Genomic DNA, 25,990 nt, shown 5'->3' with positions numbered 1-25,990 from the left:
GGCAGCGCGGCGGACGGGCGCGGCCGGAGCGGCGTGGGCGGGGCAGGCGCTGTCAGGCCCCCGGCGGCCTCTCCCTCATTCGACCTCGGTGAAGATGGCGGCGGCGGTGCGGGCCATCGGCAGCCTCAGCCGCCTTCCGGCCGCCGCCAGGGCCGGCCCGACGCGGCACACCCCGCCCCGCGGTAAGCGGGGGGGCGGCGGGGAGCGGGGGAGGCTGGCGTGCGGTGTCCCCGCGTGAGGGGAGCGCTGAGGGGTGGGGGCCCTGACGGGCAGGGGGACACTGAGGCAAGGGTGTCACCGACGGGGCAGTGAAGGGTTGGGGGAACACTGAGCGTTAGGGGAGCACTGAGGGAGCGAGGACTGGGGTGGGACGAGGTCCACGGAGAAGTAAGTTCGGGGGGGACGGTGAGGAGGACAGTGAGGGTGCGAGGGGCAGGGCGGAGCTGACGGGGCACTGAGGGGTCGGGGAGGGGGCACTGAGAGGTGGGGAAACACCGGCAGGGCGGTAAGTGGGCGAGGACTGGGGTGGCATTGAGGGGATGAGGAGCAGGTTTCGCAAGGAGGGGCTCTCGGTGCTGTGGCAGGGGGTGGGGGGTGTCCCGGAGGGCTCCTCAGGTACTGTGACCGTGGGGACTGGGAGCAGTGGGGTGTTCCCAGGGAAGGGTCTGTGGGGACCGGTACTGGGACCAGGGGATCCTCGGGGGAGCTGTGGGGTGGGAGGTGTCCCCGCGTGTGTCTGTGCCCCATGCGGGGGGTTTGTCCCCATGGCCTGTGAGTCACCCAGGGGGATCCCTGGCCGGTCCCCAACATCCCCCCCAGGGTTTCCCCAGTGCAGGGTCTGGCCCCCCATGTCCTGGAGCCTCTGGGGGCGGGGGGGGTGTGCCCCCATGGGGGACATTCTGCCGTGCCAGTCCTTGCACAAGGACATGCTGTGGGAATCTCTGTGCAGCTCTGGGGGGTCCCTGTGACCTGGCATTGAGGGGGGGACACACCCTCCAGTCAGGATGATCCCTGCACGTGAGCTGATCCACAGGGAGAGAGTGTCCTTGTGCCCTGACACATGTGCCTGTCTGCAGTGCCCCGTGTGCCTGCTTGGAAAGGAGAGGGTGTCCCCATGTCCTTGGGTGTCTGTGGCTGCCCTGCAGGGATGCAGATGTATCCATGGGAAGGGGTATCCCAGTGTTCCCACCTGGGTGGGGAGGGTGTGCCCAGGCCTGTCAGTGTCTCCAGGTGCTCCATGATCTCTCGGCTGAGAGAATTGGGATTGTTCAGCCTGGAGGAGAGGAGGCTCTGGGGAGAACTTGGAGCCCCTTCCAGTGCCTAAAGGGGCTCCAGAAGAGCTGGAGAGGGACTGGGAAGAAGGGCCTGAAGGGACAGGACACAGGGAATGGCTTCCCAGTGCCAGAGGGCAGGGCTGGATGGGATATTGGGCAGGAATTGTTCCCTGGCAGGGTGGGCAGGCCCTGGCACAGGGTGCCCAGAGCAGCTGGGGCTGCCCCTGGATCCCTGGCAGTGCCCAAGGCCAGGCTGGACATTGGGGCTGGGAGCAGCCTGGGACAGTGGGAGGTGTCCCTGCCATGGCAGGGGTGGCACTGGATGGGCTTTGAGGTCCCTTCCCACTTACACCATCCTGGGATTCAATGATTCCATGATTTTGTGTGAGGCATCTCCCCTGCCAGTGCAGGCAGGGCTGGGGCTCTCTCCTGCCTGTTCACAGTGCTCGCTTGGTGCTTCCTGGCTACCAAGGCAAGGAGTCCCCAGGAGCTCTGGGAAGCACTAGAAACCTTGTACTTGAGCACTTTGAAGGGCCTCAGAGTCTGGTATTGATGTTGACCCAAAATCCAGCTGCATTTCATTTAAACCCAAACCTGGGCTCGGCAGTGCTGCGTTCAGAGCTGGACTTGATGCTCTTAGAGGTCTTTTCCAACATGAGCAGTTCCATGCTCCTGGGATCACACCTGTGTTACGTGCAGCCTTGCAGCAGGTTTGTACGTGACAGGGCGGTGCAGTCACTAATGAGGAGACTTGTGGCAACTCCAGGGAGTTCTCAGGCTCTTGCTGTTGGAATTCTTGTTCTGACTGGTAAAACTCTTCACAACAACAAACAGCCCCGGAGCTGCTCCGAGGACGCTGTCACTGTTCATAACTAATTAATACCCTTGTTCTGCCTTGCAAAGTGTTTGGGAAGTGGATGCAAAGCTCCCCAGGGCAGCCCAGAGGCAGGGAGCAGACAGGAGCCGGGTGAGCTCCGGGGCTGGCTGTACCTGCTGGGCCGTGTCCGTGTGCCGGCAGGTTCCCGCAGTGGATTGGGAAGCTCAGTTTGCCAGGAGTTTCCCATCTCACGGGTCACAGCTCCGTGCTCAGCTCACAGGGACAGCTCAGGTGGCCTGAGCTTCATCCCATCCATCCTGCTGGGGCTTGGGACTGGAAAAAGGCTTTTCCCTGAGTCATCAACCATGGAGGCCGTTCCCAGTTCAAGTAGCATGCTGTGTCCGGGTGAGTGGAAGGATGGGAAGGGGCTGGGCAGGGAAGCAGCCGAGGCAGTAACAGGGAGAAGAGAAAGTGGGAAGGAGCAGGCTGGGCTGTGGGATGGGGTGTTGTCCATTCTCTGATGCATCCAAGTCCTTGGCAAAGTCCTGAGAGCACCTGAACTGTCGGTGTCCTGGTGTTGGACAGTCTGAGCTGAAAGTGAATGGATGAGTGAGACTGGAATCGATTTTCAAGGCTTTAGCTCTGGAATGAATGGTAGGACGTGGTGGAAGCGTGCAGCTGGGCTGCTGCTTCCTGCAGCATTTTGGAGGATTTTTCTGGCTCCGGTCTTGGCACGTTCCCGTTGCAGTGCTGAAGGGATCAACGCCTAAAGCAGATGTGCAGGGACCAGGACCGAGGAGCTGCTTTTGTTTCGTGGCAAAACGTGTTTTCCACAAATATTCTGGATTTAAAACAAACCACTGTCAGGCTACAGAAACCTCACTCCTGTGTTAACCCAGCTGTTACACTGCTAACAGCACCTCTCCCAAAAGAGCTTACATTCAAATGGAGTGAGATTTGCCCAGTCATGCCCCTGATTTATTCTTTTCCTACTTCATCTCTTCTGTTTTGTGAGAATGGAAAGGCAGAGTGGAATTCAAGGCTGAAGATTTTAATGGAAGGAATCTGCTTGGGAACTGATATGGAAAAGGAAAGGCATGTAAAGAGCAAAAAACATGGAATCCCAGACTGGTTTGGCTGGGAGGGATCTTAAAGCTCATCTTGTTCCACACCCTTGCCATGAGCAGGGACACCTTCCACTATCCCAGCTTGCTCCAAGGATTGAATGAATGAATTCAGGGAAGTTGTTCAGCCCTTGCCTTCTCTTTAAAGAGGCTTTGTGGCTTTTATTGGGTTAAAATACTGCTGTTAAACGTGCATGGTGTTCTGCTGGGCAGCACCTCTCACCAGAGGAATTGTTGTCAGCCCACACTCGGTTTGTGGGAATTGAATGTTGGTGCTTATTTTCAGGAGTACCTGTCTTGAGCACACAAAAAGTTTCGGGCAATTATTGTTGGATGCAGCAATCACATGTGAGTGTTAAATATTGCTGAGGAGCTTTGGAGCGGGAACCAGTTCACTCTTTGTTTATAAAATGCTGCTGTGGGCACATGACACACTCATGCACCCCAGACCTGTTTGCTGGGACAGGCTGACGTTGAATTTCCATCCCCATCACACCGCATATCCTGGGCTCAGGAATGGGAGCAAAGGCCAGTCCTTACTGCCAGCACCCCGGACAAGGTGGAAATGAGGCCAAAGTGCAGCAGGGCCCCAGCCCTGAGCTCATGTCACGGGGCTGTGGCAGGGGGGGACACCTGTTGGGGAGGCACAGTTTGCAGTTTACTCTCCTGGTATTGGACTATTCTCCCTTCTTGCTGCTGGGAATGGGAATGTTTCATTCCCAAAAGTTCTATCAGTGTTGAGCAGAACCTTCCCATGGCTAATTGGCTGTGTGCCAGCTGGTAGATACATGTGGAGTAACACATGTGTATTTACTGGAATTCAGACTGAAAGCAGCTTTGGCAGGGATTCAGCCTGGATCTGAGTTAGGGGATCCTCAGGGTCAAGGGCAAGGTTGCTTGAATGGAGCTGGGATTCATTCATGTGCTGAGAGATCATGGGGCCAAACACAATTTCTGAGCAGAAAGAGATTTACAAGTCAGAAACTTGCGGGCAGAACTTGTTCATCCCGTGGTCTGAGTTTGCTGAGGGCTCTGGAACAAGACACATTCATGTGCTTTGTATGTCATTAGCAGAGATGGATCCAAGAGCTGGAGAGGGACCCTGGACAAGGGCCTGGGGGGACAGGACAAGGTGGAATGGCTTCCCACTGCCAGATGGGATATTGGGAAGGAATTCTTGGCTGTGAGGGTGGGGACACCCTGGGCTCTGGCTGCCCAGAGCAGCTGGGGCTGCCCCTGGATCCCTGGCAGTGCCCAAGGCCAGGCTGGACATTGGGGCTGGGAGCAGCCTGGGACAGTGGGAGGTGTCCCTGCCCAGGGCAGGGGTGGCACTGGATGGGCTTTGAGGTCCCTTCCCACCCAAACCAATCTGTGTTTCTGAGTATTTTGTTGATAGATAGAGGCAAGAATAAATATTTTGTGAGCCCTTTGTGACCCTACGGTTGTGCCCACTGAGAAGTGTGTGGCCCCATTTGCTGGCACCAGCACGTGTTTTTACAGAAATATCCTGGACAGCTGTGTTTGCTTTGCAGGGAAATCACCTTGAAGCTCCTCAAAGTGCAGGAAGGTCCCTGGTTTAGCATGTGAAGAGGTTGGAATGAGGATAATAAAGGCAAACCTCCCTGTGCCACCTGCTCCATCCCTTGTCAGCTGGTTGGGAAGAAGGATCTCATTTTTGCTGCTCTCAGTTGGGCACTGCTGGCACTGCAGGGGTGTGGTCTGTGCTGGGAAGGTCACTGCAGTGGTGTGACTGCTGGACTCTGGTGGGGGCACAGGTCAGGCCGTGAGGGGAGGGACTGGCTCGTGCCCAGGGTTTTCCAAAAGCTGCCCTTGGCAGGCGAGGGGAGCTGGGAGAGAATTGGGCTGAGACTGCTGAGAATTCCTTTAACACCTGTAACATCTTTTCCTTAGGTTATGCCTGCCGTAACATCTCCACCTCCAGTGCCCTCCAGAGTAAGTGTGAAGCCTTTCTATAAATCCCTTTTTTCCTTGAAATCCCTGGAGCAGGAGCTGACCCCACCCTGGTGTTTGTTTGCAGACAGAACCCACGTCAGCTGTGATATCAAAGGGGATGTTGCTGTCGTGCGCTTCAACACACCAAATTCCAAGGTATTGAAAATTCCCACTTAAGGCTCAGAACTTTTCTAACCTGCAGCCTTACAAAGTTGGGAGCAAAGGAGAAATAGGAAAAGGAGATCTTGGGATTTTAATGAGACATCTGGAGATGCCTCTTGGAGTACTTTGGGTGTGCTAAACTAATTTTTCTCTCTCCCAGGCACTTATTAAGGTCTTATTAAGTTCCAAATCTTAAAGAAATCTTAAAAAGATTCTAAATCTTATTAAATTCTTGGATTAAAAGTGGTTAAAGAGTGTGTCCATGCTTCAGTGCTTAGGAATCCATAAATGCTTCCGATTCTGTTATCATGAATACAATATAAATAGAGCTCATTTTCATTTTTTAGGTCAATACAGCTGCAGTTGCTCAGGTATCAGGAGGCAGAAACTCTGTAAATGACATCTCAGGAATGCATCTAAAAATGCACTTTGGGGTCTCTTAACCAGTGGTGAATTTCAGATGTCATCTCACAGATGGACATGCTCTCTACGAAGCTATGGTAGAGCTTGCAGTAAAACACTGGTTTTTAAAGCTAAGCAGCTGAGCTGCTCTGATACTGTATGAGATATAAAGATTGAACTAGTAGTGCTATGAAAAATCTTGTACTAATTGTAGCAGACCAGAAGGGTTTTTCTATATACTCCTTCCTTTTGAGGAGCAGCAGCAGTCTCAGGTTTGAAATACCCTATTTTCCGTGAGGATTTTGGTGGTACCTGAAGAACCCAGGCTGGATTTGTCCTGCTTGTTGCAGCCTTTCAGTAAAGCTGGAGGGATGTTGTCAGCCTGGTCTGGGGAAGGTGTCTCTGCTCATTGCAGGGGGTTGCATGAGATGACCTTGAAAAGTCCCTTCCATCCCAAACCATTCTGTGATTCTATGATTATGTAGAAAAAAAAAACATTTATAAGCTCATAAAGTCAGTGTTTGGGGCCACAAACCCACCGGTGGGGAGGTTAAGGAAGAACTTCCCAACTAAAGATGACCTGCTGCAAGGTTTTATCCTGGAGTGGGTTTTGTGCTAGGACGAGGCTGAAGTAACTTGCAGCAGAGCTGAGCTCCAGCTGAGCTCCTGCTGACGGTGCTGCTTTGCTCCCAGGTGAACACCCTGTCCAAGCAGCTGAGTGCAGAGTTCACCGACGTCATGAATGAGATCTGGGCCAACGAGGCTGTGAGGAGCGCCGTGCTCATCTCCTCCAAGCCAGGCTCTTTCATTGCTGGAGCAGATCTCAAGTAAGCACAGGGCCTCAGGAGCTGGTGGAGCTGTCCCTGAAATCCAGCAGCTTGTCCCTGACATCTCCCCGGGGTGAGGCACGGGCTGGGAGGGAAATCCACGTGCTCAGGATGCCAAAGCTGCTGGAATGAAGTGAGGACCTCGGCAAAGGGGATGTGGCGAGTCCTCAAACCCGTCCTGGCTGTGGCACTTGGTCACTCCTTCCTGCCTGCTGGGGTGCAGCCAAGGAAACCCATCCTGGCTCTGGGCTGGGCATTGTCCTTCTGTCTGGGGTACAATGAGAGTGGATAATTCACATGCAGGACTCGTTTAAGCTGGGTTGGAGTGCCTGGCAGCCTTCCAGCCTGGCCCCTCGCTTGGGCAGGGTTTGGCACTCTGCCCTGTGTGGAGCAGCCTCCCAGGCTCCCTGGGTAACATTTCCAGGGTGTGCAATGATGCTGTGGGTGCCCACTGGCACCTGGAATGCCATTGGCTCCTACTGCTGACACTGACAGAACAGAATAGTTGCTTAAAGACATTAAAAGCCAGAAAGCTCTGAGGAAAGGAGGAAAATTACAAATAGACCCTCCAAAACCGTGTTACTTTTTTGGCTGGCCTTGTCCAGGGACAGAGACTCGCTCCCTGTGCAGGAGGGAAGGAGGTGAGCAGAGCAAAGGCCAGGCTGTGGTTAAGAGGTGTCTCCTGGCCTCAGCACCTCCAGCCTCCCAAATTGCTCCTGCCTGGCACAGGCTGCGAGCCTCCAGGAGAATAATTGGCACAGGGAGCCTCTAATTGGCAGTGTGGCATCAGAGCACTGGCCATCTGCTCCTCTTAAGATTGATCCTGGGCTCTTTCCTCTACCCTTCCTGGCAAGTGCTTTGAGGCTTCCTGTGACCCCTCTTCCTCTCCCAAAGGCTTCCACAGCCCTGGCACAAGGGAATCCCATTCAGTGCCTCAGGCACAGCCCTGTCAGCGTGCAGGGCCTGACCCTGCTGGGTTTGGTCTCCTTGTGTTGTCTGATCCAAAACTGGGGCCTGATCAGCTCTTGCCTGCCTGTCAGGCACTGGAGATTGTGGGGAAAAAAGGGACAAACTCGTCAAAACCTCTCATTTTCCTGCTGTTTTGTCAGTGCTTTTCCCCTCCTGATCCACCTCTCTCTTCTCCTCAGCATGCTTGAAGCCTGCAAGACTGCTCAGGAAGTGACTCAGCTCTCTCAGGATGGACAGAAGATGCTGGAAAAGATTGAGCACTCTCCAAAGCCCATCGTGGCTGCCATCAGTGGCAGCTGCCTGGGAGGAGGGCTGGAGGTACTGGGCAATCCTGGGGCTCACAGCAGGAGTGGGAGCTGACGCTGCTAGTTCTCTGATTATCCAAATGATGCCGGCAGGACTGGTACTGCGAGAGGGGTTTGGGAGCTGACAAGGGCTCATTACATCATGTAAATGAGTTTGTGGCAAGTTAATGGCTTGGTTGTGCTTCAGGGCTGTGCCACGTGAGTTCTGCTGCTGCTGTGGAAAGAGAGCAAATCAAATCTGAACCTGTGTGAGCCAGGCTAATATTTAGATGAGTGTCCCAGGGAAAACTGGCTGTTTCCAGCAGGCATTGGAGCTGCATCAATGCTGCTGGCAGGGTTCAGCCTGGAAATTGCTGCTTTTCAGATGAAGTGAGTTTTGTATCCCAGCAACTTCCATTCTTTATAGGGCTGCTGTGAGAGGGGTGAGTGTGGGGACCTGGCCAGGCTCCACCCTGACAGCAACTCCTCTCCAGCACCTTGGCTGGATCTTCTGCCTTGTAACCTCCATCTAGGAGTTTGTAAACTGCAAGGCTCTGCTAATTCCTGGAGCAGAGTTGTTACTAAAGCAGTGTGATCTTGGGATGGCGTCTCTTCAGTTTGTACTGATTTCTCAAGCAGTCACAGCTTTTTACACCCACTGTGTTGACTCATCTGGACTTGGTAGTCCAGGGATAAACCAGGACTCATGGCTGATCCATAGATGGGACTATGCTCTTGGTGTGATGAATTAATTAAGCCCTTGATGGTCTAGGTGAGATTTAAAATCAGCTTGGGAGTTTGATGTTCATCTCATACCTGCTTGCTGTCATCCACCAGGAGAAGCCATCAGTGAGCACAGAGGGAATTTGGGCAGTTGGGTTGAGGAATTGGGGCAGGGTCATGAGGAAAGCTGAGACAGTGTTTGGGAGAGAGCTGTGTCATGGATGCCCAGTTCTCCTGTGGTCTTTCAAAGGGAATCTTTTCCTTGTCTCTTCCTTTTTTTAAGGTTGCCATTGCCTGTCACTACAGAGTAGCAACAAAGGACAAGAAAACAGTCCTGGGAACACCTGAAGTGTTGCTGGGTCTCCTGCCTGGAGCAGGGGGTACTCAGAGGCTGCCAAAGATGGTGAGTAAGAGGACTACTTGAGTCTATAGCCCCTTCTGCCTGGCAAGCTCCCACTCTGGAATCCTCTTTCTGCCCTTCCAGGTGGGACTTCCTGCTGCCTTTGATATGATGCTGACTGGGAGGAACATCCGTGCGGACAGAGCCAAGAAGATGGGGCTGGTTGACCAGCTGGTGGAACCACTAGGTCAGACACAGTGTCTCTCAGTTCCTTGATGTGCTGCTGCCTGTCAGGGAACCTCTCCCCTCACCAAAATGTGTGGAGAGGTTTTGTCCTGCTCTGCAGGGGAATCCCTGTTCCCACCTTACAAGCACAGGGACCTTGAAATGTGAGGCTGCTGCAGAAGCTGAGTGAACAGGAGAGGTCAGCATGGAGGGCAGGCCTGCTGGCTCTCCTTAAGCTAATTATCCAGATAAGAGCCCATGTTCCTCATTTATCATGTCAGAGGACAGATTGCAGCCCCTAATGGAAGGACAATAGATGACTGATGTCTGTGTTTCTGCAGCCTGCAGATGGTAATCCCTGACGGGAGCTGGAGCAGGCAGCCCCCGTGGCTTAGGCACTTGGAATTGCCAGCTGGCTGTCAGCTGGGTGGAGAAATTCCCTGCAAACTGCAGGATTCCAAGTGCTGAGGAGGCTGCTGGATAATGTATTGCTCCCAAAGTTCTTTCACTAGGGCAGCTTTCTTGGAAGGTGACTAAACACAGGAGTTTGAGGACTAAATCCCCCAGAGCCTCCTGAGAGGTGAGGTCAGCCCCACCCAGGAGTTGGAAGGGAAGCCACGGCTCCAGCTGGCACTGCCACGGAGTTGGAGGGTGCTGAGCGTGGTTTCCCCAGGCAGAGCATGGCCAGAGCACACTGGTGATGCTGAAGAAAATAAAATGAACAAAAAGGTGCTGCTGCCCACCCTGAGCAGTGCCAGGGAAGCCGTGGTGTCTGTGCTGGCCCACAGGCCAGTGCTGGATCACTGAATGGCCGGGGTTGGAAGGGACCTTGAAGCCCATCCAGTCCCACACCTCCCACTGTCCCAGGCTGCTCCCAGCCCCAATGTCCAGCCTGGCCTTGGGCACTGCCAGGGATGCAGGGGCAGCCCCAGCTGCTCTGGGCACCCTGTGCCAGGGCTGCCCACCCTCCCAGGGAACAATTCCTTCCCAATATCCCATCCAGCCCTGCCCTCTGGCACTGGGAAGCCATTCCCTGTGTCCTGTCCCTCCAGCCCTTGTCCCCAGTCCCTCTCCATCTTTCCTGTCAGCTCCTCCAGGCACTGGAAGGCTGCAATTAGATCTCCCCAGAGCCTTCTCTTCTCTGGGCTGAGCAATCCCGATTCTCTCAGCCTTTCCTCATGGTAGCACTGTTCCTCTGATCCCTTTGGTGCCTCCTCTGGACTGGCTCCAGCAGCTCCACATCCTTCTGCTGCTGGTCCCAGGGCTGGAGGCAGCCTGGATAAACTTTCCCACTTGATACTTGCTTAGAAGTGAATTGGTTTTTAAGAGCCAGCAGATGTGGCTTTTTATTAACCCAAGTTGCTGAAAGGAAGCGTGAGCTTTGTGAGGAGCTGCTGGGAATCCTGGCTCAGCCCAGAGAAGCACATAGGAGGAACACAGAAACACAAATGATATGCAAACATTGGATGTATTCCTTGTTACCCAAACAGCAGCCAGTGCCAGGAGGGCTCCTGTTCACTCTGTGTCTGGGGAAAGCAGCTCTACCTGGGGTGATGCTTTAACTGATGACAGAAAGCTTGGAAGGAGACAGACACCATCAATCAGGAGGCAATTTCAGGGCATGCAGTCAGTTCTCCTTCAGCAAGGAGCTGTGCAGCATTCCCTGGATCCAGCTGTGGCATGTGCCATTTGTAAAAGAAAGCAAATGGGAGAGGACAGCTCAGAGCTCCCGGGTTAGGACACAACAAAACACTGGGAATTAACTGCAGGTAAAGTAAACCCACATATGTGGGGTCAGCCACTTGGTGGGAATGGTTCTCACAGCTCAGACTTTAAATGAACAGCAGTTTTCTTCAGATGGAGTATCAGAATCCAGCACTTGTTAATGCATCCAGGCTGCTGGAAACAGGAAACCAGGGATTGACATCTTAGAGCACATCAGGCCATAAAGCTGAAGGTCTCAGCCTTGAATGGTGAGAAGAGAATTTGGAAGCTGGTGAAGTCTGAGCTCTCAACTCCCAAATGCTCTTAGATTTCCAGTGAATTCTCTAAAACCCACTGGGCATTGCTGAAATGGAGATTAGGCAGCAGCTCTGAGCTGTGTTTTGTCTGCTGCCTGTAAAATCAACTGTTGTTTTGTTTGGCCTGTTTTTCCTTGGACTGGCTCTGACATTCTGCCAGGGCAGGAGGGAAACTTCCACAGGGAGCTTCCCTGAGCTGTCAGTGTTTGTGCTGCTTTATCTCCTCCTTGCTGATAGACTCCCCCAGCAGGGAGCAGCTTCTGGGGTCTGCTGGGTGAAAACCCTCAAGGTGTTACACAGAGAGGGGTGAAACAAAGGGGCCACAGAGATGCTCCAAGGGCTGGAGCCCCTCTGCCATGGAGCCAGGCTGGGAGAGCTGGGGGTGCTCACCTGGAGAAGGATCCAGGGAGAGCTCTGAGCCCCTTGCAGGGCCTGAAGGGGCTCCAGGAGAGCTGCAGAGGGACTGGGGACAAGGGCTGGAGGGACAGGACACAGGGAATGGCTTCCCAGTGCCAGAGGGCAGGGATGGATGGGATATTGGGAAGGAATTGTTCCCTGGGAGGGTGGGCAGGCCCTGGCACAGGGTGCCCAGAGCAGCTGGGGCTGCCCCTGGATCCCTGGCAGTGCCCAAGGCCAGGCTGGACATTGGGGCTTGGAGCAGCCTGGCACAGTGGAAGGTGTCCCTGCCCATGGCAGGGGGTGGATTATATGACCCTTAACATTCCCTTCCCAACCAAAAAATTCTGTGATTAAAACCTTAAAACTGAGGACTTCAGCCTTTTGTGGAGGAGGAGGAGAGTAGTGGGAGCTGAAACAGGAGGGAGTTTCTGATTTTGGATTTTATCTGTGTCTGTGGGGTGTTTCCTTAGCTCTGAGGACTCTGCAGCATCTGGGTGTGTTTGGAGCAGTTGGTATGAAGGTGAATGTCCCTGCCCAGCTGCAGGGACACAGGGTTGTCATCTCACTGGGTTTGTTCAGCCCAAGGTTGCATTTAGCTCCAGGGTCTACATGGTGGCCCTGTGCAGCTTCACAGGCACTGCTCTGTCATTAATGACTCAGTTTGTCTCTGGCAGCATCTCACAGCTGCCTCCTGTGCTGTGTCCTCCTGTCCTGATGATACAATTGTCTGGAAATGAGGAGGATTCCTGTGCTTGGAAATTGTGCAACCCACCCTCAGAGGCTGCTAAAACTGGTTTTGTGGTGGCTTACTTCATTGTGGGACAGCTTTAAGTTGGGCCAGGTGTTACAGGTGTCGCAGTAGCTAAAGCAAGTGAGAGGTTTCCTGCACTGGGTGCAAAGGTTGGGGTTGGTTGGACATTGGCTCCAGTACAGGTGATTTGCAGGGATTCAGCACTCCCGAAATGCTGTCTGTGTGTTTAACAGCTCAGCACTGGCACAGTGTGGTGGGGCACACTTGTTCCACAGAGGAGAGGAGCGGTGCAGCAAGAGGGAGGGGAGGCAGAACACCTCAGTTCCCTCGGGATTCTGGGTGCCTGCAATTATGGCAAGTGGAAGGTTTGAGGAATAAAGGGCACAAGTGGCAAAAAGATGGTCAGGAGCTGAAGGCACCTCCAGAGTGGTCATGGAACCTCTGTCCTTGGAAGTGTCCAGAGGCTGGCAGAAGGTCCCTGAGCAACCTGATGTGATTGCAGAGCTGGATGTAACTTGGCCCTGCTCCCACAGGGAGCTGGCATTCCAGCATAATTGTGCACAATGCCCTCTGTATAAATCCTGTGGGGCCTTCATATGGTCCTGCTGAGCCTTTCCACCATTGCTCATAACCAAGAGAAGCCAAACAGGAGCGGGAGCAGTTCAAAGGCCCATCATGTTGTGTCTGGTCCTGGTTTCCCTGCGTCCTCAACCCCCGGGGATAACTTGTGCTGTGTTCTCTGCTCTCCCCAGGGCCAGGAGTGAAGACTCCAGAAGCAAGAACAATTGAGTACCTGGAGGAGGTGGCCATTGGTTTTGCCAGGGGACTGGCCAACAAGACTGTGTCTGCCAAGAGATCCAGAGGGCTCATGCAGAGTAAGTCAGCATGGAGAAATCCCAAGGGACAGCAGTGAGTGTAATCCAGCTTGGCTTCTCCAGGATGTCTTCGTGCTCCTACTCAATTCCATTTCAAAACCTTGTTATTTCATGTTGGAATCATCTCTTGAGCAGCGTGGGGTGGTAGAGGAAACATTGCTCTGCAGATCTGGGCTTTAGCAGAGCTGGACATGGTGGCTCCTGAGGTTGCTGGAAGGGAGCCAGGCGTCAAGGAGTGAGAGGGAGCAGGTGCCTCCAGGGACTGTCCATCTGCAAAGTTTTTGTGGCAAGTTCTGTACCAAGCTCGTGAACTCAGGTGGGAAGAGGCACAAGGGGCTGCTCAGTGCTGATCCTGGATAGCACAGCCCAGAAATGGGGACATCTCTGGGAATTCTGCTTCCTGGGGCTCAGTCTGTCACCAGTTGTGTTAGGAGGACACTTCAGCCCTCAGTGAGACTCGTCCATGGAATAATCCACGGGAGACCTCTGAGCAGCCCCTGCTGCCTGTGCCTGGGTTTCAGGTGCACGTTTCTAGTGCAGATACTCACTTTTGTAGTGCCTTACCTTTGCAGCCCATCCTGGCACTGTGCTGACCCCTCTTTTGTCCCATCTTGCAGGGCTAACAGACTATGCCATGGCTCTTCCCTTCATGAGGCAGCAAGTTTACAAGACAGTGGAGAGCAAAGTTCAAAAGCAAACCAAAGGACTCTACCCTGCTCCTCTGAAGATCATCGAGGTAACCCCCCTGGGAGGTGGGAGGAACTGCAGGCAGGTGGATCTGCGGGATCATGTGGGACAGGCAGAGGGAAGGTGATCCTTCCTCTGAGTCAAGCCAGCATCCTGATCCTCACAGACATCAGTCCTGAGGAGTGCTGGCTGTGGGGTAGAACTCAGAATGACTGCCCAAAATATGATCACCAGTTTATGGGTACTGGTACCAGTGAGGGATAGAGCAGGAATCCCAACTGAGGGAAGGCTTAGCTGGAATATTTTGTCCATGAAACTTTCAGCTGCTCTTTTCCCAGGTTTTCTGTACAGTCTCTGAAGAGTTCGGGGGACCTGTTCGACACCATAAAAATAGAAATTGCTTTAATTTTCATAGCACTAACTACATAATACTTCATTAGTCCCCTGTGTTACACAGACATCCTGTTACAGATGCTCTGTGATTGAATCTTTGTTGTGAAATGACTTTTCACTATTGTTGTTGCCAAGACTTCTTTAAAACCTGTGAAGGATTCAGAGAGCAGTGACATTACAGGAGCACAGTTCCTAAAACCACAAGGGATGGCTAAAAATGAACCTGCTGGTAAACTCCTCACCTGTCCTGTGCTAGAAGGACAGGGTGACACAGCTCTGCTAAGAGCAGCAGGGACAGGACTCAGGGAGTCTGAAATGTGCCTTGAAAGTTGGGGAGGGGTCGCAGGAGACAACAGGGAATCCTGTTAAAGTGTGTGTTTGCAGCATGACTGAGCCATGGTGTCTTTACTGCTTTTGGATTAGGTCGTAAAAACTGGTCTGGATCAGGGGAATGATGCTGGATACCTCATTGAATCCCAGGTAAGGAGAGGACATCCTGGCAGGGACCAGGTAATGGTGTGGTGAGGGGATCTGTGTTTAACCACGCAGAGGGTTCATCACAGGCTGCTGCTCATCTCATTCCAGCCCCTGCCATGGGCAGGCCACCTTCCCCTATCCCTGGTTGCTCCAAGCCCTGTCCAGCCTGGCCTTGGGCACTGCCAGGGATGGGGAGCCTCAACTCAAACCACTCACAGGCAGGGCCAGTGTGGGTGATTGATGCTGCTCCTCCTTGATGGGGGAGCAGAGCTGAAGTTCCACACCCCCTCTAGGAGCTGGCTGTAGGTGTTTCATCTCACTCATCTGACCATGCTGTCACATGAGCCTCATGTCCTAAACACCATCTAGTCCTGCTTGAGCTTTGCTGGGACACAGGGAAAACTGGAGTAGAGTTTAACTGAGGGTGTAGGACAGACTGTGGTGGGCAGGTCCAGGGCTGGAGCAGGCAGGTGTCCTCCCCAGCAGCTTGTGTGTGACCCGTTTATTCCACACACACACAGAATCTTTGTTTTCCTCAGCCATCCTCATCCCTCCATTTCTCTGCCATAATAAACAACCTATCCCTATTTATTTTTTCCTCACTGGTCCTGTTTTTGCCACAATTGTGCTCAAATTTGTTATTTCTGGTGCCACAGAGGTAATTGTGTCTGTGCACAGAGTCACAGGTGAGGTTACCTGGGCACTGCCAGCTCTGCAAGATTGAGTCTCCAGCAGTCCCACGTTCCCATCCGATTATCTCTGTGTTTGGGTCATCCCCAAGGTCATTGCCCCTTAAATGCTGGTGAAATCCATCCATCTCCCACTTCCCTGACGTGCTTTGTAACTCCTTTTGTTCCCTTTTGGTGCCAAGGCCTGCTCTGAGCTGTAGCTGTCACCTTACCAGTGCCCTCCTGGCTGTGCCCCATCCCTGCTGGTTGTGCATTCCACCCACATTTGGTCTGGTGCTGGATAAAAGCCATGGGATACTTTGTTCCTTACAGCAAAGAATGAATGGGATTTTTTCTGAGAGCAGCAGCAGCAGCAGGATGGAGATCTTCCCAGAACCCCTGAAGAATAATAAGTGTCAGTGTCATGGCTTTTTTACTGCCTCCTCTCTCCCCCAGGACAGGAGTTTGCAGATTCTCTTCTAGGCTTTGTTTTGGATATTTTAACTCGCAGGGCAGTGGTGAAGGAAAGTACAGCCTGCTCCAAACCACATTCCCTACTTTTCCTTGGCAGACTTGGCTCAGTCAACCTTTGTTTTGTGTGTGCTTGTGCTTTGTGTTCCTCAGAACATTTGTGCTGAGGGCTGGGAGGTTATGCAGGCCTTCGATTTTGTTACCTGTGATGCTCTGAAAATAGGATCAGGCTGCTGCTGTCAGAGAGAACGGACCTGTTTGTAAAGGTCAAAGCCTGAGGACAGGGTCCTTCCTCCTGGATCTCTGGGGACAGTGGCCCCAATTAGTGTGGGATGCATGGGGGTAGGAAGCGTCTCATGTCAGGGAAATCCAGTCCTGTCACTGAGGAACTGGAATCATCAAATCCCAGAATGGTTTGGGTGGAAGGGACCTCAGAGCCCATCCAGTGCCACCCCTGCCATGGGCAGGGACACCTCCCACTGTCCCAGGCTGCTCCCAGCCCCAATGTCCAGCCTGGCCTTGGGCACTGCCAGGGATGCAGGGGCAGCCCCAGCTGCTCTGGGCACCCTGTGCCAGGGCCTGCCCACCCTCCCAGGGAACAATTCCTGCCCAATATCCCACCCATCCCTGCCCTCTGGCACTGGGAAGCCATTCCCTGTGTCCTGTCCCTCCAGCCCTTGGCCCCAGTCCCTCTCCAGCTCTCCTGGAGCCCCTTCAGGCCCTGCAAGGGGCTCTGAGCTCTCCCTGGATCCTTCTCTTCTCCAGGTGAGCACCCCCAGCTCTCCCAGCCTGGCTCCAGAGCAGAGGGGCTCCAGCCCTGGAGCAGCTCCGGGGCCTCCTCTGGGCTCTCTCCAGCAGCTCCACGTCCTTCTGCTTTTGGGGAGGAGGAGGTGGTGCAGGGTGGGCTGTGCTGAGCCCAGAAGGTGCCTCTCCTCAGAGGTGACCTGGGCCCTTGTCCCTTTTCCATCCAGGTTGCTCACCTGTGCAATCACACAGTGCCTGTCTCTCCCCTTGCCATGTTTTTGATGTGCTGGCACTGAGGCAGCTGTTTAATGCCAAACTCTGCTTCCCTCTTCCCTTTCCTCCAGAGCTTTGGCCAACTTGCAGTGACCAAGGAATCCAAGGCGCTGATGGGGCTCTACCACGGGCAGGTGCACTGCAAGAAGAACAAGTTTGGGACACCTCAGAAAGAGGTCAAGTAAGTGCCAGTGTGGGATGGCTGAAGGAGCAGTTGGAGGACCTCTGAAAGGCTCCTGGGACTCAGTGGGCTGGAGAGCTGTGTATCAGAGCAGATGTTTCCAGCCTCCAGAGGCTGACCCGCTGCAGTTTGGAAGCCTCAGTCCTGTGTGGCCTCACTCTCAAGTGGTGCCTGGGTGGATGGCAGGAGCTGTGTGGGTCTGGCAGCAGCGATGGGAATTCTGCCATGTCCAGCTTTGAATGTGTCCCCTTGGTCCTTCCCTGCAGGACTCTGGCTGTGCTGGGAGCAGGGCTCATGGGAGCCGGGATCGCCCAGGTTTCCGTGGATAAGGGCATCAAGACCATTCTGAAGGACACAGCACAGAAGGGCCTGGACAGAGGCCAGCAGCAGGTCTACAAGGGGTATGTGAGTTATGGGGGATTTGCTCTGGTGACATTGGGCTGCCTTTAGTCACAGTTCTCCTCTGCTGTCAGCACCAGGAACTCCTGACACTGCTGTTCTGCTGGAGGAGCCATTGGATGTCACAGAAAAGTTTTATTTTAATGTTGTCCCCTGCAGTGTGCTGGCATGTTGCTGTAGGATAGGCCCAGTGGCTCAGCCTTAGCTCCTTAGGTAGGCAGAGACCTCAGTTTGGGTATTAGATTCAGCAGTAACTTCTAGAGCTAAGGAAAGAGCAATTCTGGCTACCTAAAGGCCCATGTCAGGGGAGGCATTCCAGAGTTTTCTTCCTGGGTTTCTTCCATGTTCTCCTGGCTCTGCAGTAATAGTGCTCAGCTGTGTATCATCAGGAATGTCAGTGACTGACCTTCAGCTGAGCCACGGGAGCAGGACTCCCCTGTCTCCACATGGAAGGAGGGGTCAGAACACAGAGTGACAGTCCTGCAGAGTTGGAGATGGAGTTTTGGGTGCCAGCTGTGGGAGAGGGACAGGAGGGATTCCTGTGGTGCACCTCCAGCAGCTTGACTGGTCCACTCAGGAGCAGTGACAGAGTTGTCCCTCCCTAGGCTGAACGGCAAGGTGAAGAAGAAGAGCCTGACATCGTTTGAGAGGGACTCCATCCTCAGCAACCTGATGGGCCAGCTGGACTACAAGGGCTTTGAGAAGGCAGACATGGTCATCGAGGCCGTGTTCGAGGACATCAACGTCAAACACAAAGTGCTGAAGGAGGTGGAGGCCGTGAGTATCAGTCCAGAGCAGCCCCTGGGTGTGGCCCTGGGTGGCAGAGGGTCCTGGGCTGTGCTGCTGGGTTTGTCCCCTCGCCTTTGTGCTGCAGTCGGGTTCTTGGTACAAATCACTTACATCAGGACATGGGTGAGCATCAGGGACAGCCTTTCTGTTTGCTGGGGACATTCCCTGCTCAGTAAGGAACTGGTAGCTGAATGGAACAGTTCTGACATTCCGATTCCTGGGGGTGCTCCAAAAAAAAGCTTCCGTTTGTCTGAGGATGTTGATGTGACAGTGGTGTCCTCTGCTATCTCCACACCTCGCAGTCCTTCACCTGCTGTCCCTCTGTTCCGTTCAAGGGCACACTGGGGGAACGGGGTGCTCCCTGCAGTGTCTCCTGTGGCTGCAGAGGCCTGGCAGAAACATGGAAGCTCTGGGGCTGATATTGCAGACCTGGGGATAGTTCAGGGCAAGTCAGAGCTGGCTGACTTGAACTACTGCTTTCCAGTTAGTTTCTAATGAGCAAACCCAGTTTGCCTCATTTGCCAGGGTTCCCTGGTGTTGATCTCCCAGGGCCCAGATCCAACTCTGGAGCCTGTGTGCTGACACAGCCCCTTCCACCCCTCCCAGGTGATCCCTGCTCACTGTGTCCTGTCCCTTGTCCCCCTCCCAGGTGATCCCTGCTCACTGTGTCCTGTCCCTTGTCCCCCTCCCAGGTGATCCCTGCTCACTGTATCTTCGCCAGTAACACCTCTGCCCTCCCCATCAGCCAGATCGCTGCTGCCAGCAAGAGGCCTGAGAAGGTGAGTGAGTCCTCAGGGCCACGTGCCCTGTGCAGAGCTGTCCATGGTGAGGTGTCTTTGCTTTAGGGACCTTCTGCTCCCTCCTCAGGACATGGCACAGCTCATCCTCTGCTCCCAGTGCAAGCTTTGAGCAAAGAGCTCGTGATCTTGGGGCAGGTGGGAAGGAGGTGGAGGTGGATTCACCCCGAGGGTGATGTTGGTGTGGCAGGTCAGCACACGTCAGAAGGTGTTGGTGCACGTGGGGGCAGAGAAGCTGTGGAAGGTTGGAGCCAGGTGGAGCTCGGGCTCTGCTCCCAGGGAACAGGGACAGGATGAGAAGAAATGGCCTCAAGCTGTGCCAGGGCAGGCTCAGGTTGGACATCAGGAGGAGTTTCTGCATGGAAAGGGTGGTCAGGCCTTGGCAGGGGCTGCCCAGGGAGGTTTGGAGTGCCCATCCCTGGAGGTGTCCCAGGAAGGGCTGGAGGTGGCACCCAGTGCTCTGGGCTGGGGACAAGGTGGGGATCGGGCACAGGTTGGACTCTTGCAGGGCTTTTCCAGCCTCAGTGCATCTGAGCAGGAGCACTGATCCCTACAGCCCTGAGGCAGCAGCAGACTGCCCTGCCAGGGGTACCTGTGGTGCCTGTGAGCATGAGGTGACCTGCTGGAGGTTCCTGTCACCCTGCTGAGCCTCTTCCTCATTTGCTGTGAGACCTCTGTTGCATCCAAATTGCCAACTGAGCCTCATTTGTTCATCCTTGCAAATAACATCCTCTTGCTGTTTAAATTGCCTGTGCAATGGCTCTTATGGGGAAACTCATAGGAAGTCAGTTAACTAATTAGAGCATTTTCTTTAATTAGTTTTGCAGCCTGCAACTCAGCAAGGTGCCCCTGACTTACGCAGGGCTTGGTGCCAAGTGTGGCTGCCAGGAGGCATGAAGGTGACAGGCTGATGGCATGGTCACATTCAGAAAGTGAGGCACACAGCCGGATAATCTCCACTTAAACGCTGTTCCCGGGGGAAGGCTGCACTTCCCTCTGTAATGAGCTTCTGGATAGAAGCCTTCTCATCCTTAAATTCACTTCCTCACCAAAAACATTCACAGGCAGCATGCAGGGACTCCCTGAGGGCTGCTCCAGTCTGAGCCCAGCAGATGCAGCAGCTGGGTGGGGCTGCCCTGCCAGCTCAGGTGCCCCTCCAAGTCCTACTGTGCCCATCATTTCCCTGAGGATGAGCTCAGCTGGGATTCCCAGGCAGATTTGGCTGCCAGACTATGAAGTGGTCCTGTAAAAATTGTATCTTAATCCTCAAAGGCAGGAGCTCCTGGGCTTGTGCTGTGTCCTTGGGAAAACCAAGGAGAGAAGGCAATGGGAGAGCATTCCTGTCACAGAGGGATACAGAGCGTGGTCAGGGCCCTGCAGCCCATGCTGGCCTTCCCTCTGCACTCGACTTGCCCAGCTGATTCCTCTGGGAGCCAGAATCCATCTGAACCCAGCTCTTCCCTCTGCCAGGTGATAGGGATGCACTACTTCTCCCCTGTTGACAAGATGCAGCTGCTGGAAATCATCACCACAGACAAAACCTCCCAGGACACAGCGGCTTCTGCTGTTGCTGTTGGCCTCAAACAGGGCAAAGTTGTCATCGTGGTGAAGGTGAGGGGACACTACACACAGCAGGGGCTGGGTCATACAGAGCTTGTACACTGAGCGGGGGTGAAACATGGCTGTGCACACACTGGCATTGGCTGCTCCTCTGAGAAGTGAAAAGGGAGGTCAGAAAGGGGCAAGTGTGCAGATGATCCTCACATGTCCCTCAGAGCAGCCATGGAAAGCCACCAGGCACAGGTGCAGGGCCAGTACGAGGAGCTGGCACTCCTGCCCCACATGGCTTCCAGGGCATCCCAGACAGAGCAGTCTGGACAGGACTGTCACCACCTCAGCTCCCTGGCAGGCTGCAAGGACAGAGTCAGTGAGCAGGAACCCTCCTCTGTCTGGGTTAAATCTTGGGGGAGAGGGGCAGGAATACATAGAAAAGTGGATTTAAATTGGATATTAGGGAGAAATTCTTCCCTGGGAGGGTGGAGAGGCCCTGGCACAGGTTGCCCAGAGAAGCCATGGCTGCCCCATTCCTGAAATTGTCCAAGGCCAGGCTGGATGGGGCTTGGAGCAACCTGGGACAGTGGAAAGTGTCCCTGTCTTTTCCCTGATTCCTGAGGTTGCCAGCGATGCTGAGCACATCTCCTGTAGTGCTGGAAAAACTGGTTGTTAAAAAGTGCTCTGAGCAGCTCCAAAGGCCAGTGGGGACAAGATGCTGCTCCCCTGAGCCTCGTCCCCAGCTCAGCTGCCTCCCTGAAGGGCAGTTTGCAGCTCATCTGTTGCTTCCTGACTTTGTGGGGAGCAGCAGAGGTAGAACAACTGGCTTATGCCCTTTCCCTCACCAGTCTGTTGGGCTTGGTGAAGCAGCAGCCTGCTCCAGACCTGCAGGCACTAGTTCAGATAAAAACACTGGGATGGGAACTTCCAGGGACTAAGTTCATGGAAGCCTGCAAACACCGCTGAGCTCTACGGGGGAAAAAACCCCAAACCAATTCTAGCAGTCAGTACCATAGTGTTGGAGATGGGGGTTGGGGTGTCTGAACTGCAGCCTGGGCTGTGAACCACAGTTCTGGTGCTGCCAAGAACTCCCTGCTGCACTCTCTTCCCCAGGATGGGCCTGGATTCTACACCACCAGGTGCCTGGGGCCGATGCTGTCCGAGGTGGTCCGAGTTCTCCAGGTGAGTGTCCGTCAGCTACTGAGCATCCCCCAATAGTCATAGGAATTGCTTCTTGCTTGGCCAGAGCTGGGGTCAGCCTGGGTGTGGGCAGGAGGGGATGTGGGTCACCAGCCCTGGGTCTTGTGGTCATCCCCAGCCTGCTCTTGGCTCCTCTTTGCAGTCAGTTAATGGGGCTGGGCTCTCTGTGCCACCCTGGCTTTCCAGGACCTCATCCCGAGATCCCATTGCTTCCCCTCCTATCCTGCAGGAGGGCATTGACCCGAAGAAAGTGGATGCCATCTCCACGGCCTTCGGCTTCCCCGTGGGAGCGGCCACGCTGATCGACGAGGTGGGCGTGGACGTGGCCACACACGTGGCCGAGGACCTGGGCAAGGCCTTTGGCGAGCGCTTCGGAGGGGGCAGCATCGACCTCTTCAAGCTCATGGTGCAGAAAGGCTTCTTGGGTGAGCTGCTAAGCTGTTCCCAAGCTAAAGGGTGTCCCTTCTGCTCCAGGGAGAGCACCAGCATCCGTCAGCCTCTCCTGCCCCAGGTGAAAGCAGGGGGAGAGCAGCCCTGGGAATGGGGCAGGAATCCCTCCCCAGAAGCAGTGGTGGTGTTTGTCCTTTGGACCTAGAGAAGGCATTAGGGCCTGGCACAGTGGCAGCATCTTGCCAAGGGGTCAGGTGGAGCTGAGTCCCTTCCCTCTGCTCCAGGAGCAGGAACAGCAGTCACAAAACAAGATCCAAGGTGTCGGGAGGAAACAGGACACGTGGCGGGAGATTACTTGTCTGCTTTGATCCTTGCAGGTCGCAAGGCAGGGAAGGGATTCTATGTCTACCAGGAGGGAGTGAAGAACAGGAGTGTGAATTCTGGCATGGATGAGATCTTGGAAAAGTTCAAGATCCCAGCGAATCCTGATGTGTGAGTACCTGTGTGTGACTGTGAGTACCTGTATGTGATGCTGCAAGAGCCGGAGCTCCTCTGCCAGGGAGCCAGGCTGGGAGAGCTGGGGGTGTTCACCTGGAGACAAAGAGGCTCCAGGGAAACCTTAGGCCAGGGCCTAAAAGGGCTCCAGGTGAGCTGGAGAGGGACTTGGGACTTGGGATGGGCTTTGAGGTCCTTTCCCACCCAAACCATCCGTGATTCCATGATTATCCATGTCCGCAGCACTCGAGTGCCTTTGCCCAGCTCGGGTGAGCAGAGTCCTGGGTTACCCTGGTGAGACTGGGGGGTCTCTTGTGGAGAAGGACACAGGGAACGGCTTCCCAGTGCCAGAGGGCAGGGATGGATGGGATACTGGGAAGAAATTGTTCCCTGGGAGGGCAGTGAGGGCCTGGCACAGGGTGCCCAGAGAAGCTGTGGCTGCTCCATCCTGGCAGTGTCCAAGGCCAGGCTGGACGGGGCTTGGAGTACCCCGGGACAGTGGAAGGTGTCCCTGCCCTTGGCAGGGGGTGGAGCTGGATGGGCTCTAAGGTCCCTTACCAGCCCAGATGGGTTTGTGATTCCATGACATTGCTGAACGCAGAGGCTGATCAAGCCCTTTTATTCCAAATCCATCTGGACACAATCCTGAGTGCCATGCTCCAGGAAACCCTGCTTGAGCACAGAGGTTGGACTAGAGGAGCCCCAGTGGTCCCCTCCAAACTCAACCATTCCATAATTCTTAGTGCCTGCTTCAGGAAATGTCACAGAGCTTAGCCCTGATCCTCATGTGGATTGGGACACTCCCAGGGAGGCCGTTCCCACCCCTGGCTTGGCTCTGTGTCCCACCTGTGCTGGCTTCAAGTGCTGTCCCAGGGCTGGGCCATTCCCTGCCCAGGTGGGAATGGCCATTCCCTCACAGCCTCTCTCCTGCAGCTGCTCCGACGAGGACATCCAGATGCGCCTGGTGACGCGGTTTGTGAACGAGGCAGCCATGTGCCTGCAGGAGGGGATCCTCAGCAACCCCGTGGAGGGGGACATCGGTGCTGTGTTCGGCCTGGGCTTCCCGCCCTGCCTGGGAGGTGAGTGCTCTGGGCTGTGCTTTGGGCTCCAAAGCTCCCTGTGGGCTCTAGCCATGTGGCAAGGCAGGAGTGAAGGCCAGGTTTGAGCTGCAGCCTGAGGAAATGGCCTCAAGCTACATCGGGGAAGGTGTAGGTGAGATATTGGGAACAGTTCCTTTATGGAAAGGGCTGTCCAACCCTGGCACAGCTGTGCAGAGCAGTGGTGGACTCCCCATGCTTGGAGGGATTTAAATCCCTGTGAATGTGGCACTTGGGGACAGGGGTTAGTGGTAGTCTCAGTAGTGCTGGGGAATGTTTGGATTTGGTGGTCTCAAAGGGCATTTCCACCCTAAATTCCATGATTCTGATGCTGTCTCTTGCCACTGCTGCTGGAGTTCGCCAAGGGCTCTTGGACCCAAGGAGTTGCTTCTGCCACATGCCTGGTGCTTTCCCTCCTTGAGCCAAGTTCAGACTGAGGGAGCAGCCCCAAGGGACTTCTTAACAAGGGCCTGGAGGGACAGGACACAGGGAATGGCTTCCCATGGTTAGGATATTGGGAAGGAATTGCTCCCTGGGAGGGCGGGCAGGCCCTGGCACAGGGTGCCCAGAGCAGCTGGGGCTGCCCCTGGATCCCTGGCAGTGCCCAAGGCCAGGCTGGACATTGGGGCTGGGAGCAGCCTGGGACAGTGGGAGGTGTCCCTGCCCATGGCACTGGAATGGGCTTTGAGGTCCCTTCCCACCCAAACCATCCATGATTCCATGATTATCCATGTCCCAGCCTGTCCCCAGCACTCAAGTGCCTCTGCCCAGCTCAGGTGAGCAGGGAGCAGAGTCCTGGTACCCTGATGAGAGACTGGGGGGTCTCTTGTGGGGAACGATGAATGGGACAAAGCCGTTGTTTCTGGCTGTTGGGACCCCTCCAGGCACCTTGGTGGTTCTCCCTTCCCTGTCAGCGCTGTGTCCCTGTCCCTGCAGGTCCCTTCAGGTTCGCGGACTCCTACGGCGCGCGGCAGCTCGTGGACAAACTGCGCAAGTACGAGGCCGTGTACGGCAGCCAGTTCACACCGTGCCAGCTCCTGCTGGACCACGCCAACAGCCCCAGCAAGAAATTCCACCAGTGAGGTGGCCTGGTGACACCCCGACAGCTCCTCCAGCCGGGCCCCAGCTCCCCGCAACACCCCATTCTTCGTAGGTTAATCTCCAAAGCTCCCGGGGGAGGAAGGGAAGGGAAGAAGGAAGGAAGGAAGGAGGGGGGCAGCAGGTTGCCTCATGGCTTGTAGTCATTTCAAGTGCCTTATCAGCCACTGTGTGTTGGGCACATCCGTCCCGTGCCAGCCTGGGCCTGGGGGTCCGTGCTGGGGGAGGGAATTCCTGCTGCCTCTGCCTCCGTGCCGTGGCCTCCAGAGCTCCCAGTCTTGGCCAGTAGCATCCAGCAACATGGCTGGAGCCGAGGCCTTGCCTTTCCATAAACATCCACCAAAATAAAGCCCCGTCTCCTGGGTTTGGACTCCTGCTTCTCCTCCCATCTCCCTGAGGGAACGGCTCAAGTCGGGATTGACTGGTTCAGGCACTGCCCTGGGGTCCTGTCCATGTGGGCCGGGACCCATGGAGGGGCAGGATAGCAGCAGCAGGACAAAGCACTGTCACCTCTGCCATCACGCAGGGGCTGTGAGGAGCCTCCAGCTCCCTCTGCCGCGGGTGATCCTGGCAGGAGATCCTGGCAGATGGGCGCGCCTGTAATTGCGGATCGAGCAGCCAAAGGCCAGAAGGGCCCCCTGTGGGGAGAGCTCAAGTTAAACTAAAAGGCTTTAAATCTCCGGGCACCTGTCACTGGCCTAGCTCCCCCTCCCTGGCTTCCTTTCCAGCTTCCAGCCATTTTCCTGTGCCCTGGCAGGCCTTGGGCCAGGAGCTGAACAGTGCTGCTCTTCATGTCACCTCTCCCTGTCTTTCAAAGCTCCCAGACTGAAAACTGGGCCAAGACATCATCTCCTCTGCCTCTGCTGAGTGCTGGGGGAGGCACGGGGCTGGGACCCAGCCTTCAGCCCTCCTGGGGCGTTCAGCATTCCCGGCACCTGCCCCTGCTCTGGGAGCAGGGCCTGGGCTGCTGCTGCGTGCAGGGATGTTGTGCCTGGGGATCCCTCAGGCCATGGGCGCTTCCTTGCAGGCCCTGGCATCCCCCCAGGAACAGCTCAGACAGCAGCCTCTGCCCTTGGGGGGGAGATGGATTCCTTCCCAAGAGATGGGAAGGGGCTGCAAGGAGGGGAGAGACCC

At 55.1% G+C, this 25,990-nt stretch overlaps 1 protein-coding gene across 2 annotated transcripts; it reads left to right on the top strand.

Annotated features, from left to right (window-relative positions):
• The first annotated feature begins 71 nt into the window (after window positions 1-71).
• On the top strand, window positions 72-25,226 carry HADHA (hydroxyacyl-CoA dehydrogenase trifunctional multienzyme complex subunit alpha). 2 transcript variants are annotated; one of them, XM_032103197.1, is made up of 21 exons: window positions 74-182; window positions 2,293-2,496; window positions 5,127-5,168; window positions 5,254-5,324; window positions 6,426-6,559; window positions 7,708-7,846; window positions 8,819-8,938; window positions 9,020-9,122; window positions 13,024-13,146; window positions 13,764-13,882; window positions 14,650-14,706; window positions 16,931-17,040; window positions 17,307-17,441; window positions 18,045-18,216; window positions 18,921-19,007; window positions 20,496-20,636; window positions 21,690-21,758; window positions 22,006-22,201; window positions 22,544-22,658; window positions 23,595-23,740; window positions 24,695-25,226. In XM_032103197.1, exons 1-21 carry the CDS (start codon window positions 95-97, stop codon window positions 24,838-24,840), a joined length of 2,517 nt encoding a protein of 838 aa, XP_031959088.1. In that variant the 5' UTR covers window positions 74-94; the 3' UTR covers window positions 24,841-25,226. The 2 variants fall into 2 exon arrangements, with proteins under 2 accessions (XP_031959089.1, XP_031959088.1); XM_032103198.1 differs by lacking the exon at window positions 2,293-2,496 and having other exon boundaries at window positions 72-182.
• The last annotated feature ends 764 nt before the right edge of the window (window positions 25,227-25,990 follow it).

This window comes from Corvus moneduloides, chromosome 3 (assembly GCF_009650955.1).
Source record: "Corvus moneduloides isolate bCorMon1 chromosome 3, bCorMon1.pri, whole genome shotgun sequence".
Taxonomy (NCBI): Eukaryota; Metazoa; Chordata; class Aves; order Passeriformes; family Corvidae; genus Corvus; species Corvus moneduloides.
This window is presented reverse-complemented; position numbering and strand designations above follow the sequence as displayed.